General features: G+C 37.2%; 2 protein-coding genes across 3 annotated transcripts in view; one reads left to right on the top strand and one right to left on the bottom strand.

Annotated features, from left to right (window-relative positions):
* Positions 1-8682, bottom strand: part of LOC127658907 (TBC1 domain family member 8-like) — a 41219-nt gene extending 32537 nt beyond the window's left edge. Inside the window, exon 1 of the mRNA XM_052148467.1 lies at positions 8062-8682. Coding sequence (XP_052004427.1) covers positions 8062-8188 — 127 coding nt within the window. The 5' untranslated portion in view covers positions 8189-8682. The remainder of the gene's footprint in view (positions 1-8061) is intronic.
* A 1942-nt stretch (positions 8683-10624) lies between these two features.
* Positions 10625-17612, top strand: LOC127658939 (phosducin-like protein 3). Of its 2 annotated transcripts, XM_052148527.1 has the most exons (7): positions 10625-10772; positions 11953-12070; positions 12211-12301; positions 13862-14005; positions 14080-14288; positions 14440-14637; positions 15050-17612. In XM_052148527.1, the coding sequence occupies exons 1-6, from the start codon at positions 10767-10769 to the stop codon at positions 14586-14588; spliced, it is 717 nt and encodes a 238-aa protein (XP_052004487.1). In that variant the 5' UTR covers positions 10625-10766; the 3' UTR covers positions 14589-14637; positions 15050-17612. The 2 variants fall into 2 exon arrangements, with proteins under 2 accessions (XP_052004487.1, XP_052004486.1); XM_052148526.1 differs by lacking the exon at positions 15050-17612 and having other exon boundaries at positions 14440-14792.
* The last annotated feature ends 250 nt before the right edge of the window (positions 17613-17862 follow it).

Genomic DNA, 17862 nt, shown 5'->3' with positions numbered 1-17862 from the left:
TTCTCATTATTTGGCTCATTGGGAGCATATACAGGTTGAACAGGAGTGGCACAAGAATTGAGCCTTGAGGGACTCCGCATGTCATGGACGTCCACTCAGACTTATGGTCTCCTATACTCACATAATAACCTCTCCCTTCTAAGTATGACCTGAACCATTTTAGGACCATCCCAGAAAGCCCCACCCAGTTTTCCAGCCTGTCAAGAAGTATGTTGTGATCGACAGTGTCAAATGCAGCACTGAGGTCGAGTAGTACCAGTACTGATAATTTGCCTGTATCAGTATTTAAGCGAATATCGTTTATTATCTTTATGAGCGCTGTCTCTGTGCTGTGATGCGATCGGAAACCAGATTGAAAATTGTCAAAGTATCCATTTGAGTTCAAGAATTTGTAGGTTTTTGGCAGAATACAACATAAGTTTTGTGCCATAATAAAAATCACTATAACCCCTGGACATGAGCTGATATATAGTGCAGGACATCATATGCATTATCTGTAAGCCTCTGCACAGCACGCTTCATTTCTGCACTATTAATGCATGCCGCAGACCGCTATGAGTGATCCAACAGCCTGAAGAAGAGTCATTTTACATCGTTTACAGGTGCAGAGCTATCTACATCCATTCAATATTATACTGCAAATCATATATGCCTTTAACAACACCATGTCACAGTTTCACAGTTTGTATCTCTTTCTTTTCATCAGTCGGGGTTACTTTGTTGCTTCCAATCCAAGTTTGTAATGTTGTGATTCACCTCGGAGCTGTTTGGTTTGGTTCATGGCACACAACTCTTTAATGAAGGATATTATGAAAGCTCTGTGGAGTAAATGAATGGAAAAATACTTCTGGAAACAAGACAGGAGAAACAGTGAGCGCTCAATGTTTCTCTGTACGGACAATCATCATGTTAACACAAGCAGTAGATGACTTCATCAACAACAGCTGCTCATTATAAACACATGATAAACCCACTGCACACATGATCTCTCTAAAACACAAGTCATGTGACCTCACCCGTGTGTGTTCTTATTCAGCGTTTAGTCCTTAAGGACATTTACCAGTTAATGGAAAAGTAGAAGCTGTTGTGTGAAATCACGAGAGTCCATTAAAGCAGATTCGACAACTGTCCTCAGAGTGAACTTCTGCATTCGTTAATTGCTACGGAGTACTCGGCTAACTATACACACTCACAGACACTGATCAATACACACTCACAGACACCGATCAATACACACTCACAGACACCGATCAATACACACTCACTCACAGACACTGATCAATACACACTCACAGACACCGATCAATACACACTCACTCACAGACACCGATCAATACACACTCACAGACACCGATCAATACACACTCACTCACAGACACTGATCAATACACACTCACAGACACCAATCAATACACACTCACAGACACTGATCAATACACACTCACAGACACTGATCAATACACACTCACAGACACCGATCAATACACACTCACAGACACCGATCAATACACACTCACTCACAGACACTGATCAATACACACTCACAGACACCAATCAATACACACTCACAGACACTAATCAATACACACTCACAGACACTAATCAATACACACTCACAGACACTAATCAATACACACTCACAGACACTAATCAATACACACTCACAGACACTAATCAATACACACTCACAGACACTAATCAATACACACTCACAGACACCAATCAATACACACTCACAGACACTGATCAATACACACTCACAGACACTGATCAATACACACTCACAGACACTGATCAATACACACTCACAGACACTGATCAATACACACTCACAGACACTGATCAATACACACACACAGACACCGATCAATACACACTCACAGACACCAATCAATACACACTCACAGACACTGATCAATACACACTCACAGACACTGATCAATACACACTCACAGACACTGATCAATACACACTCACAGACACCGATCAATACACACTCACAGACACTGATCAATACACACTCACAGACACCGATCAATACACACTCACAGACACCGATCAATACACACTCACAGACACTGATCAATACACACTCACAGACACTGATCAATACACACTCACAGACACTGATCAATACACACTCACAGACACCGATCAATACACACTCACAGACACCGATCAATAGGTTACACACAGTATCAGGTGGGCAGTTTAGCTCAGACCATTTGCTCTTGATGTTTCATGAGCGATGTTGAGATCTCTTGTGATATTCTAGAGGAGAATTGGGAGTATGGAGGACAAAACATGCAAAAATAATAAATAAATAAATGTAATAAGAAAATAAAGGAATAAATGTCTTGATGAAACAAATATAATTAGTTATTAATGAAAGTTACTCCTGAATTCATTTTTGTATGACTGTTTTTCCTTTATTATATTCTCTTTTTATTTTTATTCTTTAAAACTTTTTTTATTCTTTCATTAGTTTTTTTTAATTATTATATATTTATGCATTCATTTATTTTTAGATTTATTTATTCCCACATGTATTTATTTCTATATTTAAATATTCCCACATTTATTTATTTTTGTTTTTATTCTTACATTTCTGTCTCTTGTATGATAATGATGTGGGCGTGTCTTTCTGTCTCTTGTATGATAATAATGTGGGCGTGTCCTGCTCACCATTGGCTTATCATAGACTGAAGCGTGTGCTCGATTACTCTTGACGTGTTTTGATGTGACGTCAGGTCATATATCGTGTAAACTATAAACATAAGAGCGCAAGTCAATCCAAGATTTATTGGTTATACTACAATCACAAAATAAATGTGGAGCTGTTTCTTCAACAAAACCACAAAATGAACAAGTTTCATAAATGATATGATTTAACCTTTTCTTTTCTTTTTTTCTGTGTATATAACTTCATATTTTGATGTCTGCAAATCCATAATATTGATTTCTGTTGTTATGATTGTTCATTGTAACAGATACAACCATGCTTCATTTCCCTGATCGTTTATGTATGTATATACAAGTTCTGCAATAAAAAAAATGATATAATAAAACTATAGCTGACGCATCACATATATCTAGAGAGTTGCGCGACATGCTAATGAAGTCGATAACTGCACATCAAATAACTGTTTCATTTAGAGCAGAGGTGCTGATTGATGTTTTAGGAGAGCTGTATGCTGGTATGAATGTCGAAGCACATCCTGGATTGTTAAACTCTGCGAAACGTTCCTGCATATTCAAAATCTGTGCGAGTCACAGCGTGCTAATGTGGGACGTCCATCTGCTTCCGATAAGAACTATTGAGCTCTCAACCAATGATGCACTGGAGCTCCACAAGGACCGCCTCCCTCATTTACATATTGCACACAGAAAAGTTGAAATAAATACATGTATAAATTAAACAAATATATATGGGAATATATAATTATGGAAATAAATATATGTGGGAATAAATAAATATAAAAAATAAATGAACACATAATTAACAAAATAAATGAATAAATAATTAAAAAGGATAAAAATAAAGTAAAAAATAAATATAGAAAATAATAAAGGAATAAATTCATACAATAATAAATTCAGGAATAAATTGAATTAAAAACTAATTATATTTGTTTTATCAAGACATTTATTCCTTTATTTTTCATTTTTTATTATTACATTTATTTATTTATTATTTATGCAGGTTTGGGCCTCCATATCGGAGAAGCAGAAGACTTATTTCACTCATTGAGGTCTTGGAGAAACAATGAAGATATTAAAGTCATGGCAGATTAGACATGTTCACACTCATGACAGTCATTAAAAATGAGAGACTGCATCACATTGAGGAAACTGTTCCAAGCCACTTTAAAAGAAGGACATTGTTGATGAAGATGATGTCTTGTACAATGGCAGATTTAGTCATGTATGAGCTCATGCACTTATTCTGAGCCAATCAAACGCTCTCAAATCGGCTGAAGTTCCACTGCAGTACACGTCTTTCGTTGGTCCAGCACGAGATCACATTTCTAATGAATGACGGCACGTCAAACATGTTTATCAGGTACGAGGAGAAGAGGTCTGGAGGAACTGTTGAGCGGTAAATAGGAGTAATATTTGACATTCCAGCTCCCGGAGCGCACAACAGAGAAAGAGCTCAAGACAAATAAGCAGCTCTTCTGGAATGTTTCCTGGTTGTAAACACACACGCACAGTTTTCCTCATGTTAACGTGACCCTTTACTGATCTGAAGAGAACTATGAGGAACAGTTTTAACCGCTGATCTCCTGCCGTATTCATATACACTTCAACAGTGTTCTCCATTGTGTCCTGTTGCTTTAAACATCTGATTAAGGGATTTTATTTCCAAACAATCGTTCAAGTTGCTACAAACATTTTCATGTAACGAGGGTTCATTGTAACAAGCTCAGGGACTAAAAAAAGCCTCTTTCAATTGATCCGGAGTTACAATGTTACTTTTAATTGCTGTTAACCAGTTAATTTTGTTCAGTCCATTTTTTAAAGGGTTTATCACAGTGAATTTTCAGAATCACAACACTTTTAAAATTAGGCTTTTTTTATTAGATAAACATGATAATCGTGTGCTTTGATCTTGAAGGAAACAGCTGCATAATATATTTATTTGCCTTCTGTGACATACTGAAAACCTTTTTAACAACTATATATAACTACTACATATACATGCAGGTAGACCCAGATACAAAGAAAAATAAAAGAGGTAAAAAAGGAACATTTCTCAATTCTTTTTTTATTATTAAGCATTAATACGGATTTAAAAAGCCACGCCTTTGCTGTTTGTGACGACTATAGGAAATGAATGGGAAAGACTAAAACACAGAACTTTTTTTTTTAATTCAAGTCAAAATAAAATCTATAAATCTGCCACAATGCATGAAAAACTCACACACACACACACACACACACACATGCGCGCGCACACACACACACACACACACACACACACACACGTGCGCGCACACACACACACACACACACACACACACACACAGAGATCAAAGAACAGAGTCTGAGTTTTCGGTTTAATACATTAATTACATATTCACAGTCCATCTCTGTTCATTTCTTTTTAAGACTGTACATTTTCTTGACATTATTATTACATTTACATTTATTCATTTGGCAGACACTTTTATCCAAAGCGACTTACAAAAGAGGAAAACATTTAAAATCATCTTAAAGAGACAGTGGTACAAAAGTGCCATATTATAACGTTTCACTAGCATCAGAATAGTAAACAAAACAGATTTAAGTGCAACAAGAATTATTAATATATATCATTTTTTGGTGACTGGTTAAGTGCTCTTGGAAAAGATGTGTTTAGATGTTTTTTGAAGATAGAGTGAGTCATTATTTGGGAAGGTCAGGTTATTAATTTACTTATTGTGATAGTTGCAATAAATGATTGGTATTAAAATGATTATTGATGTAACACCAGGTCAGGTTTGAGAGTAAGGACTATTGCACAAACTGACACTTCAAAACGGTTAAAAAACAAATACTAAAATATGACATCAAATTTGTATAATGTAGTGAAGTTACATACACTGATTCTTCTCAGCACAATTGTACAGAGTGGTTATCTGAGTTACTGTAGACAGTTCAAACCAGTCTGACCATCCTCTGTTGAGTGTTTCATACACAGAACTCAGTTTTGTTTTTGGCACATTCTGAGTCAATTCTAGAGACTGTTGTGCTGAGCATATCATCTCTGAATGCTATTCTGAGCTTGGTGCTGTTTTCGCAGCACGAGGGGGACCTACACAATATTAGGCAGGTGCTTTTAATGTTTGTGGCTGATTGCAGTAAATGTGCTAATTTGCATATGCAAATAAATGGTGACATTGAAAAAATGTGAATAAGATCTAAGAAAACATAAAATACTAAACGAAGTGCATCATTTTAGTGTTTTTACTTCAGGTAAGAAGGACCGTTATCATTTATATTTATTTTTAAAAGAGAGTTACACCTGTACTATTTCCGGTCAAAAATTACCACAAAAAGCAAAGCGGCCCTACTTTATTAGAATAGGTCGGTTAACAGCTCTTCAATTTCATACGCCAGATCCAGAATGAAATTAATAAGATTTTTATTAATGATTTTTTTTTCGTAAAAAAAATTTATTAACTACTTAATATATAATATATTTAAAACTTTTTCTCCCTAATTTGTAACGCCCAATTCCCAATGTCCTCCAAGTCCTCGTGGTGGTGTAGTGACTCGCCTCAATCCGGGTGGTGGAGGACGAATCTCAGTTGCCTCCACGTCTTATCACGTGACATGTGGAGCGCGTTACCGTAGAGATGTAGCGTGTGTGGAGGCTTCACGCTATTCTCCGCGGCATCCACGCACAACTCACCACACGCCCCACCGAGAGCGAGAACCACATTATAGTGACCACGAGGAGGTTACCCCATGTGACTCCACCCTCCCTAGCAACCGGGCCAATTTGGTTGCCAAGGAGACCTGGCTGGAGTCACTTAGCACTATATAGAATTAATTATTAAAGTATTTTGATGTTTGCTGCAAAGGTCATCAGCGCTCTCTGTTGTTCTTCAGAATCCCAGACAATCCTAATCAATTTTCTCCTCAAAAAGTGACAAGTTCAGCTGCTATAAACACCATCACTTCAGTGTAATTAGCCAGCATTAATACAGTACAAGTGGCCTGTTGGTAAATTAACACTAATACTATAAACCCATAACAAATCAGTGCAATAATAACACTTACTGAAAGACTGGAAGTACAAGCCGATGTTTGAGAATCATCAGAAGTTCACTTCTTTTTAACAAGGCCATATAAGCAAATGTTTACCGAAGCACAAGAACTTCCTTTCACGCATGAATAAAACTCACTGAACCTCAATCTGTGTCACAACCGAAGCTGTGCAAGACCTCTGACCTTACACGATGCATTTGGGAGCCATAGTGGGAAAAACAGGCATGATGTCTATTGTTTGGTAAGAGGTTTGGAGATTCCCTAAAGTGTCTTCACTCCAGAACTTTCCCAGATATATTCCAGGAGCAGGGTTGGGAAGGTTACTTTTGAAATGTACTCCACTACAGATTACATGCTGTAAAATGTAATTTGTAACATATTCCGTTAGATTACTCATGGTTAGTAATGTAATCTAAATACTTTGGATTACTTCTTCAGCACTGGTAGATTTTTTTCATTGTTTTGTCTATAAAACTCAAAATACACGTGTTAAAAATACATTCTCTGAAAAACCCAAATATTTTATGCATCTAATATAGATCTTATAAATCAAAGTGATCTTGTTTTAAGGATTTTTAGATATTTTTACAGGAAGACAATACAAAAATTATCATCAAGAATACGATTTGTGCCCTAATTTCAAAGGTCTTACAAGAAAAAAATTAATTATGATCCAACGTGAATTTTCTTGATAAAAACGTTTGATCGTGTCTGATAACATGTGCATATAAAATGGCTAGAAATAGCATTTTATCTTAGTGTAAAGCAAACAATTTACACAAAGTTTATTTCTATTTCTTCCGCTCCAAACGTACTTCAAACGTACTTCTCTGTCTGCTCGTATGAATGAACACATAATCAGAAAGTGTTTCTCCGCTGTTCAAATGCACTTTGGATCATTTATATGTATAAATGTTTTACATCTGAAACGACTAAACATTAAATAAAAAAATGTCAAAAATACTTCTTTAATGTAATTGTGTTGTAATTACCAATGATTTGAATTATAACTGTAGTGGAACACAGTTACATATATTTTGTACTTAAAATACGTAATCCCGTTACATGTATTCCGTTACTCCCCAACCCTGTGCAGGAGGATTGCAGCAGCTGTTATGAGTGTTTATTTGGATAGTTTTCCATGTCATTCTCTTGGAAGGAAATTCCCAACTGAGACAAAAGACAAACCAGGATGTCTACAGATCGAGCCTTCAGCAACCCCTGAGTTAGTAGTTAATATTGTGACATATTCGCTTGAGTTTATAGAGTACAGACATGTGATGATGATGTGATGTTTGGACTCACCTGTGATTTTCCCCCCGGTGTCTCCATGTCCTCTGCGGTGTTGGAGGAGGAAATAATCGTTGGATTTCTGTGTCACCCAAAGTTTAAGAGCGTTTTTCAGCACAACTTCTTCAGGAGTAATCCACATCCTCACACACACACTGCAGTGCGGATTACACACTCATATTATCAGTTCCTCTTCTGCATATAACGCGACTGTTGTTTATTTCCGCTTTTCCAGCCTTTCCTGCTCGTGGTTCCGGTGAGAGAAGTTTCACTCCCTCACTCAGGCATTCCCGCCCTTATATTACTCGCCTCAGAAAACAACAATCTCATGAGAAGCCTCTGATTTCATCTCTGTAGGATTGAAGACACTTAAACGAGACGGCGGTCGATTGTTCGGGACGTTACTAATATTTATTAGTCATTTATTTATCAAGTCTGATGGTTTTAAAAGCTAATTGTGTATGTGTTGTAGTTTTTACACTGTCAAAAATGTATGTGGTGAAGTAAAAAAACTACGCTGATTTTAAAAGCTTGACGTTATTGTGCTGTATTAAAGGCGTTGAGGTTGATTTTGATCGAATAACACACATAAAATATCAATAATACCTGACCGATTTCGCAGCAATCACACCTGTCTCTTTAACAGCGCTTCGCTTGATGTGCGGATCCTCCACCTTGAGTTGAAAAGTACTAGCCAATCAGAAACGCTCTCTGGCTGTCAATCATTTCGCGGTTGGGTGGCTTGACTTAAAGGTTGGGGTTTTGGAGAGTAGGCGTGTGTTTGAAGTGATTGGGGTGTGGCTAGTTTTGCGGAAGTAATCAAAGTGCGGTTTAAATATTAACATTTAAGCTGAATGCTAATTTTTACACAAGGGCTTAGTATTCTAGATGTTAAATGTACAAATACATTTTGAGAAATTGTATTGCTGCTTCTAACAAGTCAATTATTAAAGCTCATGGAAAATGGTTCGCACTTTACCCAAATATTAAATTTCAGAAGGTATGGACAAAGCCAAACCGATTTTTGTTTAATAAAAAAATAAAGTCCATTTCAATATTATTCGTCGTTACTACCCTTGTAATAAATATTTAAGTAAATTCATCCAAGGCGTCACATTTCTGCAACCTTTTCCCTTATTCCACCAACTATGTCATATTTCTTTCATGAAGGTTTTTTCTTTTTCATTTTGATATTTCTGGAAATAAGGGACTAGATGATGCCTTAAACTTTATTTGTATGATGGGTAAATTACACATTCACAAAGCAAAATATGTTAAATTCAAACCTAACTGTAAAGTTTTTGCTTCTGATTTACATTTACTACTTTCATCACTTACATCTCCACCAATAAAAAGCTTTGAGAACATCCCGTATTTTAGAGAAAGTTTTACAGAAATTGTTTTATATATATATATGTATGTATGTATCTCCCCAAATGTTCTACGTTCTTTGTTCTTTAATCCTTGTGTTTTTTTTCCATTCTTGTGTTGATAATAAACGAGAAAGCAAATACTAAAAAAAAAAACAACAACTCACATTTAAAGGAATATTTTGGGTTCAACACAAGTTAATCTCAATCATCAGTATTTGTGGTTTAATATTGGTTATCACAAAAATTAATTTTGAGCCGTCCCTCCTTTTCTTTAAAAAAGCACAAACGTGTGTTCCAGTGAGACACTTCCAATGCAAGTCAATGGGGTTTAATCTGTACACATTAAAATACTGTTTCACACAGTACAGACACAAGACATAAACAATATGTGTGTTAACATGATTTTACTGTCATTAAATCACTCACTGACCACATCTGTGTGAAGATATAGACAATTTTACAACTGTATTGCCATGACGACGTCATGCCGTAATACCACATAATGAATTAAACAAATTTTCAGCTCAAATAATCCACAAGGTTTAATAGAGGAATTAATGTAAGTGCTTTTATAAAATTATAATCTTCACATTTCTGTCTTTAAACCTCCAAAAATTGCCCCCATTGACTTCCATTGTAAGTGTCCCACTGGAACACACATTTGTGCTTTATTAAAGAAAGGGAGGAACAACATTACGACACAAATGCTGTCCATTGAGCTGAACTTGCATTGAACCTGGAATATTCCTTTAAAAAACATACAAATATAAATAAATGGGATTATTTACAATATTCCAACGTTATGATTCAATACAACACTTTTATTATGCTCCAATAAAACAAAACAATGACAAACAGATAAAGCGCAAACTAAAGGTGGGCTCCTTTCTAACACTTTTAAACGTAATATTAGACTTTGCTAAAGAGCACGTAAAGCATATTTCACACAGGGTATAATATCATCATCATATCATCTTTTCAGCAGCTGTTAGAATACGGCTTGACTTGTTCTCAAAGAGTAAATTGAGTCTTTTGATACATTTGTTTCAGTGAACATGAAATGTATCTGATAACAGTAACAGATTAACTACAGTTCAAATGAGTGAGTAAATACGTGAGTGGTTTGATTGACAGCGCGTTCTGCAGCACCTTATATGGACATGTAAAAGCCAAGCGGAAGTCTGTGCAGCTCCTTTAATCTTCCGACAAGCTTCTGTTCCACTCGACTTCAAATGTGTGTCACGTCGTGTTTTAACTGTGTGTTTGTCGCAATGCAAAGGTTTTGATTTTAGTCGCAGATTGGATTGATTGATCAAAGACAAAGCGGCGGATATTATAGATTTGAACATGCAGGTTAGTGAGTTTAAAACTAAACTAGTCGTACTTTATTTCATGTCATATCGGAAATTATAACGATCACCTTTCCTTTTTAATGATTTTCCTCTCGGTGTTTCATCTGTCTGTGTGATGTACAGTGACTGATGTGTTCAGCACATAGTGGAGAGTTTATTGTGATTATTTTAATCCTTTAGTTGAGCTTTTACTATAAACTGCTTTAATTAACACGTATAACTTGTCATTTGTAAACATTTGTTTACGGTATTTGTTATTCTGGGGTTTGTTTTAGCTGTGACCTTTGACCCAGTCATGGAAACCCTGGAGATATCTGGGAATTTTACATTAGTCATTTACAGGCTTGATAAAATCTTTATTAAAAATACATAATTTTTAGGGATGCACTGAAATAAAATTTGTATTTGTTATTTTTTTTTTGACCAACAATGATTAAAAAATGAATAAATATTGGCAGAGACAGTTATTTTGCCACTTACCTACCTTATTTTGTCATCAGATCTTTTTGTTTTAGGAATTATGCTTCAAAAATGTCTTTCAAAGAGATACCAAATGTAATATTTGCATAAATAAATCAATTGAACATGGACCGGATCTGTTGAAAATGACGGGACAATTTTTTTTAAGAGAGCCACAATTAAAGATAAACATAAATAAAAGAAAAAAATAATATATATATTTTATTTTTATTAGTTTTAATATATAAAAGATATATTGTGGGGGAAAAATATGGCACTGTTACAATTCTGTTTGAAGTTTTAAAAAATTGAACTCAAATTTGGCAAATAATGTAAAATCACAAATTCAAATTATGCTTTTTTTTGGATTTCATTTATTTTGGTAGCTGTTTTTTTTTATATTACACACAGATAAAATGCATATTAACTTTATGCAATGCAATAAATGTATAAGTTAACCATCGTGTTTTATGAGCATTATGCCGATGGGTTTAATTTGGTCTGTAACTGGCTGACCGCTAGACAATATGTTGGTGCATCTCTAGTTATTATTCTGTGCCTAGTCTCTGTGAGGTGTGGAAATGTGAGGCAGAATTCCTTGCGTCTGTGTGAGCATAATAGGTGGAAACGGCTCTCTTAGGGTCTGATTTTGTGATATTGTTCATTGTAGAAAGTCAGCGTGAAGATATGATGCTTGAGAAAGTGTTTTATTGTATTTGTAGGACCCAAACGCAGATACGGAGTGGAATGACATCCTGAGGAGGAAAGCCATTCTTCCCCCGAAAGAAGCTCCGCAGGAGGATGAAGAGGAGGAGCAGCTTCATCAACAGCTGTCTGTGGGTAAGACAAGTGTTTACACAGTTGCTGTCAGACAGCTGATGTCATTAATGAGTCTGAGCACAGCTGTATGTTCATGTGTTATACTGGTGAATCATGTGTTATACTGGTGAATCATGTGTTATACTGGTGAATCATTGCAGTGAAAACATATGAGAGTATGACACTAGAGGAGCTGGAGGAGAATGAAGATGAGTTTAATGATGAGGATGAGCTCGCAATGGAGATGTACAGGTGAGATCATACACAAACAGGTCATTGATGAAATGTAACAATTTCATTGTAGTTTCGTTAAAACATGTTTCACTCACTAGTTGATTTAATGTGTCTCCTAACGATGTCCATCAGTGTGTGTTCATGCATCACAGGAGATTTCTGTCATTCCCAGCACATCTCAAATTCTGTGTTGAGTTTAATAGAAGTCTGTGTGGAGATTAATAGAATTCTGTGTTGAGTTTAATAGAAGTCTGCGTGGAGTTTAATAGAATTCTGTGTTGAGTTTAATAGAAGTCTGCGTGGAGTTTAATAGAATTCTGTGTTGAGTTTAATAGAAGTCTGCGTGGAGTTTAATAGAATTCTGTGTTGAGTTTAATAGAAGTCTGCGTGGAGTTTAATAGAATTCTGTGTTGAGTTTAATAGAAGTCTGTGTGGAGATTAATAGAATTCTGTGTTGAGTTTAATAGAAGTCTGCGTGGAGTTTAATAGAATTCTGTGTTGAGTTTAATAGAAGTCTGCGTGGAGTTTAATAGAATTCTGTGTTGAGTTTAATAGAATTCTGTGTTGAGTTTAATAGAATTCTGTGTTGAGTTTAATAGAAGTCTGCGTGGAGTTTAATAGAAGTCTGCGTGGAGTTTAATAGAAGTCTGTGTGGAGATTAATAGAAGTCTGCGTGGAGATTAATAGAAGTCTGCGTGGAGATTAATAGAAGTCTGTGTGGAGATTAATAGAAGTCTGTGTGGAGATTAATAGAAGTCTGCGTGGAGTTTAATAGAAGTCTGCGTGGAGTTTAATAGAAGTCTGCGTGGAGTTTAATAGAAGTCTGCGTGGAGATTAATAGAAGTCTGCGTGGAGATTAATAGGTTTTTTTCCGCCACTGATCAGCCCCAAAGTGCATCGGCCCACTGGGAAAATGCTCGGTATGCCAGCCCTGGTCAATCCGCGCATCTTATCATGTGACTCGTTGAGCGCGCTACCACGGAGACATACACGTAGCGCGTGTAGAGGCTTCACGCTATTCTCCGCGGCACCACACGCCCCACTGAGAGCGAGAACCACATTATAGTGACCATGAGGAGGTTACCCCATGTGACTCTACCCTCCCTAGCAACTGGGCCAATTTGGTTGCTAAGGAGACCTGACTGGAGTCACTCAGCACACCCTGCATTCAAACTCACGACTCCAGGTGTGATAGTCAAAGTCAGTACTCGCTGAGATACGCAGACCCCGAAATTACCCAAATTTGAAGGAACACCCAGAAACGTGCATGTGTAGAACATGTTTATAGATTGTATCTGGTTCCATGAGCACTTGTTTTTATTTCCATTATTCCATGTTTTGCATTTCCACCTTCAGTAAAACACCGTTACTCTTGGTCCGAGTTAAAGCTTGCATTAAATAAACTACACCGATCACGCTCTTATCCTTGATGAGGCTACTTTTGTTTTGTATTTGTGAAACATTCAAATGTATTGTTACAAATGTATCATTAAAGTTTGATAATCTTTGAGCTTTGACTAAATGTAACGGACAGTGATGGCGTTAATCCAGCTAATAAACATGAACTTCTGCTCTCAGACAGAAGCGGCTTGCAGAATGGAAAGCCAATCAAATAAAGAACGTGTTTGGGGAAGTGACTGAAATATCCGCTCAGGATTATATCCAGGAAGTGAATCAAGCTGGAGGCGGGATTTGGGTGGTGCTGCACCTCTACAAACAGGGGTGAGAGAGCTTGTGCAGAACTTGTCTTTGGGTTGTTTACATCATTACTAATAAATGTTGTTTGTACCCCGCAGCATCCCGCTGTGCACGCTGATAAACCAGCACCTGTCACAACTGGCCCGCAAGTTTCCTCAAACCAAGTTCCTCAAGTCTATCTCCTCCACCTGCATTCCCAACTATCCCGACCGGAACCTGCCCACTGTGTTCGTGTACCACGAGGGCGAGATGAAGGCGCAGTTCATTGGTCCTCTTGTGTTTGGTGGCATGAATCTGACGTGTGATGGTAAGAATGATTTTATAGGCTCATAGAGTCACTCGGTGACCACATTTACGTCCCAGATCACGAGTTGTGAGTTACAAGCACAAACGTATTGACTAACAGATTGTGGTCTAGTTACGCTTCGTCTATAACCTGTAACACTTGTTTACTTCAGAGCTGGAGTGGCGTTTATCTGAGTCAGGAGCTGTGAAGACTGAACTGGAGGAGAACCCCAGGAAACAGATCCAGGATCAGCTGATGACATCCATCCGCTGCTCTGAACCCAAACGCAGAGACGGTGACGAAGACTCCGATGAAGACTGAAGCTCCAAACTGAGATTATGATATCAGGAACACAGCGGCAGCTCAACATGTAAACAAAGACTGTCCGTTTCACCGTTTCACTCTTTGCCATCGATAGTGCCAGAACTGCCACGTTTGCATTGTTTTATATAAGATTTATAATTATACAACCGTTGTCAGTTCAGTGCTTGTCACAAGTTATTGTATAAACGATTGATTTGAATATGTTTGACTGTGTTTGTGCACACTAGTGATTCGGCACTAATATGTGAACGTTACTTTAACACATTTGGGAAACACTTTATCCAAAGCTTGTTACATTGCATTCGAGCTACACCTTTCATCCATACGTCCGTGGTGTTGCTATCGGCGTGCACTACCAGCTGATTTACAGGAACACAGAAACCATCAGCAAGCATGAGGTTACGTTTATTCAGAGTTTGAAATTAAATCTGGTATTTTTTGACACTTTTTCTTTGTAGTTTGATGTCAAGAGTTTACCACAGGAGCATCTTCAGGAGCTATGATGTCATGGGGCATCCCGGATATGAACACGGCACATCTGTGGAAAGACGATGACATCATTAAAATGCATTTGCATCATTTTAGACTGACAAATATGATTAAAATGAAAGTTAAAAAGTGATTTCCAGGCCTGGAAATGAACGAAATCTTCATGAAGTCATGGGAAATACTTATGTATTATAATAAAAATAATAATGTAGTTGTTGTCTAGTTAAAGCAGCTCGAAATGACCGTTTGTGAGTGCAAACAATAAATAAATAAGAACATTTCAATAATTGCAAGTTATCATGCACAAATTTCAGCAGTAAGAAACATATTTACATTAGGGAATTTAAAAATAATGTGTAGAAATATAAATTATATGCATGTAATTATTTAATTATTATGTAACTTATGTAATTAATTATATTATTTAAAATTATTATTAATTTCCAGGCTTAGAAAAGTCATGAAAATGTATAAAAATATAGCATTTAAATATATAGTAGTTATGATCTGCTGTAAAATACTTCGCTTGGCTATAGAGCGGCATATCGGCCGGTTAAACGATTAATCAGCCATTTTGACTGTGTTGTTTTGGCCGATTGACAGAAGTGTCACTTTCCCTTGTGTGTACAAATAGACGTGTCAATGGATCGTAAGGGGGGTTTATTTTCACGTTTGGGCAAATTTGAGTAAATGCTGTTTCAAATAAGTGTTCATTTCACTTTAGAAATGTTGTGTACGTCTGATTATCTGGCATCCATGTCACCCTGCAGCTTGTGCCTGGTTGCCCACTAAAGCTAAGCAGGGTTGAGTCTGGCCAGTACCTGGATGGGAGACCTCCTGGGGAAAACCAAGGGTGCTGCTGGAAGTGGTATTAGGGAGGCCAGCAGGGGGTGCTCACCCTATGGTCTGTGTGGGTCCTAATGCCCCAGGACAGTGACGGGGACACTATACTGTAAAAAAAGCACCGTCTTTTGGATGAGATGTTAAACTGAGGTCCTGACTCTCTGTGGTCATTAAAAATTCCAGGACACTTCTTGTAAAGAGTAGGGGTTTAACCCTGGTGTCCTAGCCAAATTCTCCCATTGGCCCCTATCTATCATGGCCTCCTAATAATCTCCATCCCTGAATTGGCTACATCACTCTACCATCTCCTCTCCACCAATAGCTGGTGCAGTATGGCTGCTGTCACATTTACATTTATGCATTTGGCAGATGCTTTTATCCAAAGTGATTTACAGAGCACTTATTACAGGGACAATCCCCCCGGAGCAACCTGGAGTTAAGTGCCTTACTCAAGGACACAATGGTGGTGACTGTGGGGATCAAACCAGCAACCTCCTGATTACCATATTACCGGTTATGTGCTTTAGACCACTACACCACCACTCCTATGTGGTCATAGGACCTCATCCAGGTGGATGCTGCACACTGGTGTAGGTTGAGGAGATTCCTCCTGTACTATGTAAAGCACTTAGAAAAGCTCTATATAAATGTAAGGAATTACTATTATGTATATCGGCCACCCTGCCTTCTCGATATCTGTGTATCGGCACCGGCCACTGAAAAACCTGTCTCTTCGCATTTCATTGAAATGAATTGGTTAACGAGCACGCACCTCGAGTGAGTCTTCCAGAGGCGTCACAAACATTCTTCACCTTCTCTAAGAGAAAGACACACGTTACTCACAATCATCACTGTGGAAAATCTTATACAGCCTCAGAGTTCAGTGATTATGATCTTAAACTCTCATTAAGGTTTCTAAGATACAGTGGCAGAGAAATTGCCTCAACACCTGCTGCTGTTTCTTTCGGCGTAGAGAGAGTTTCGGGGAGAGGCGCATCAACGGATGAACCGAATGAGACTGAAAACAAAGAGTTGTGTATGTGTTAGTTGGGCATATTCAAACACACCAGAAACCTCCATTAAATCGAGAAACAGCTGGAGATATGAATACCTCTCTCTGAACCGAGCCCACTGAGTTGTGTGCTTTAGAATAATGAAACAGAAACTGAGAGACAGAAGAGACATCAGGGGGTTAACGAGGGCTGTACATCCTAACCTCTGTATATATATATATATATTGATATATATGCAATGAACGTACCCTTTTGAAAACATTCTGAATCTGCTCCTGATGAAACACAAATAACATGAACTTTATACATCTAGACACACGATTACAGGTGAACTCACACATGATGTGACATACTAACACTGTGTTACCTGCTCCTGGTTCCTCCACGTCACCCCACACAACATACTTAATAAAGCAGAGCCCTAAAACACACATACGGGACGATTATTGAGTGTCCAGACAGAGTTTATACAAGCAGCGGAAGAAATGCAATAAAGCAAATGAACCGAATCTCATGCAAACGTTGTTGTTATAGATACTGATTAGTAAAATAAGTGAGATATAAATCCACATTCTGATGTCATCATATCAGCACAGAGTTAAAATATATACATTAAACATTTGGGAGAAGAGCTAACCAGTATATATATGAATAAATGATGAAATCTACTGAACAAACATGTTGATTGATGGCTGAAATAATTGTCTTGTACCTTTATATAATCTCCATAATCATCACAGTCTGTCAGTGGACTGGGATAGCTTTCTGAAAAGTCCAAAATAATGAATTCACTTCATTCAACAAACCCTAAAAACTACATTATTGACATTGCATCACTGTTATGGTCTCCAAAAGGATCAATCAAATACAGAGTTTCCCTGTAAGACATTATTGCAATACAACAAGTGGAATTTCTTATATAGTCT

Source organism: Xyrauchen texanus, chromosome 18 (genome assembly GCF_025860055.1).
Source record: "Xyrauchen texanus isolate HMW12.3.18 chromosome 18, RBS_HiC_50CHRs, whole genome shotgun sequence".
NCBI classification, from domain to species: Eukaryota; Metazoa; Chordata; class Actinopteri; order Cypriniformes; family Catostomidae; genus Xyrauchen; species Xyrauchen texanus.
This window is presented reverse-complemented; position numbering and strand designations above follow the sequence as displayed.

Coding starts and splice junctions, on each gene's coding strand:
- LOC127658939 (XM_052148527.1), top strand. Junction 12,302..13,861: donor CTCGCAATGGAGATGTACAG/GTGAGATCATAC, acceptor TTCTGCTCTCAG/ACAGAAGCGGCTTGCAGAAT. Junction 14,289..14,439: donor CATGAATCTGACGTGTGATG/GTAAGAATGATT, acceptor TGTTTACTTCAG/AGCTGGAGTGGCGTTTATCT.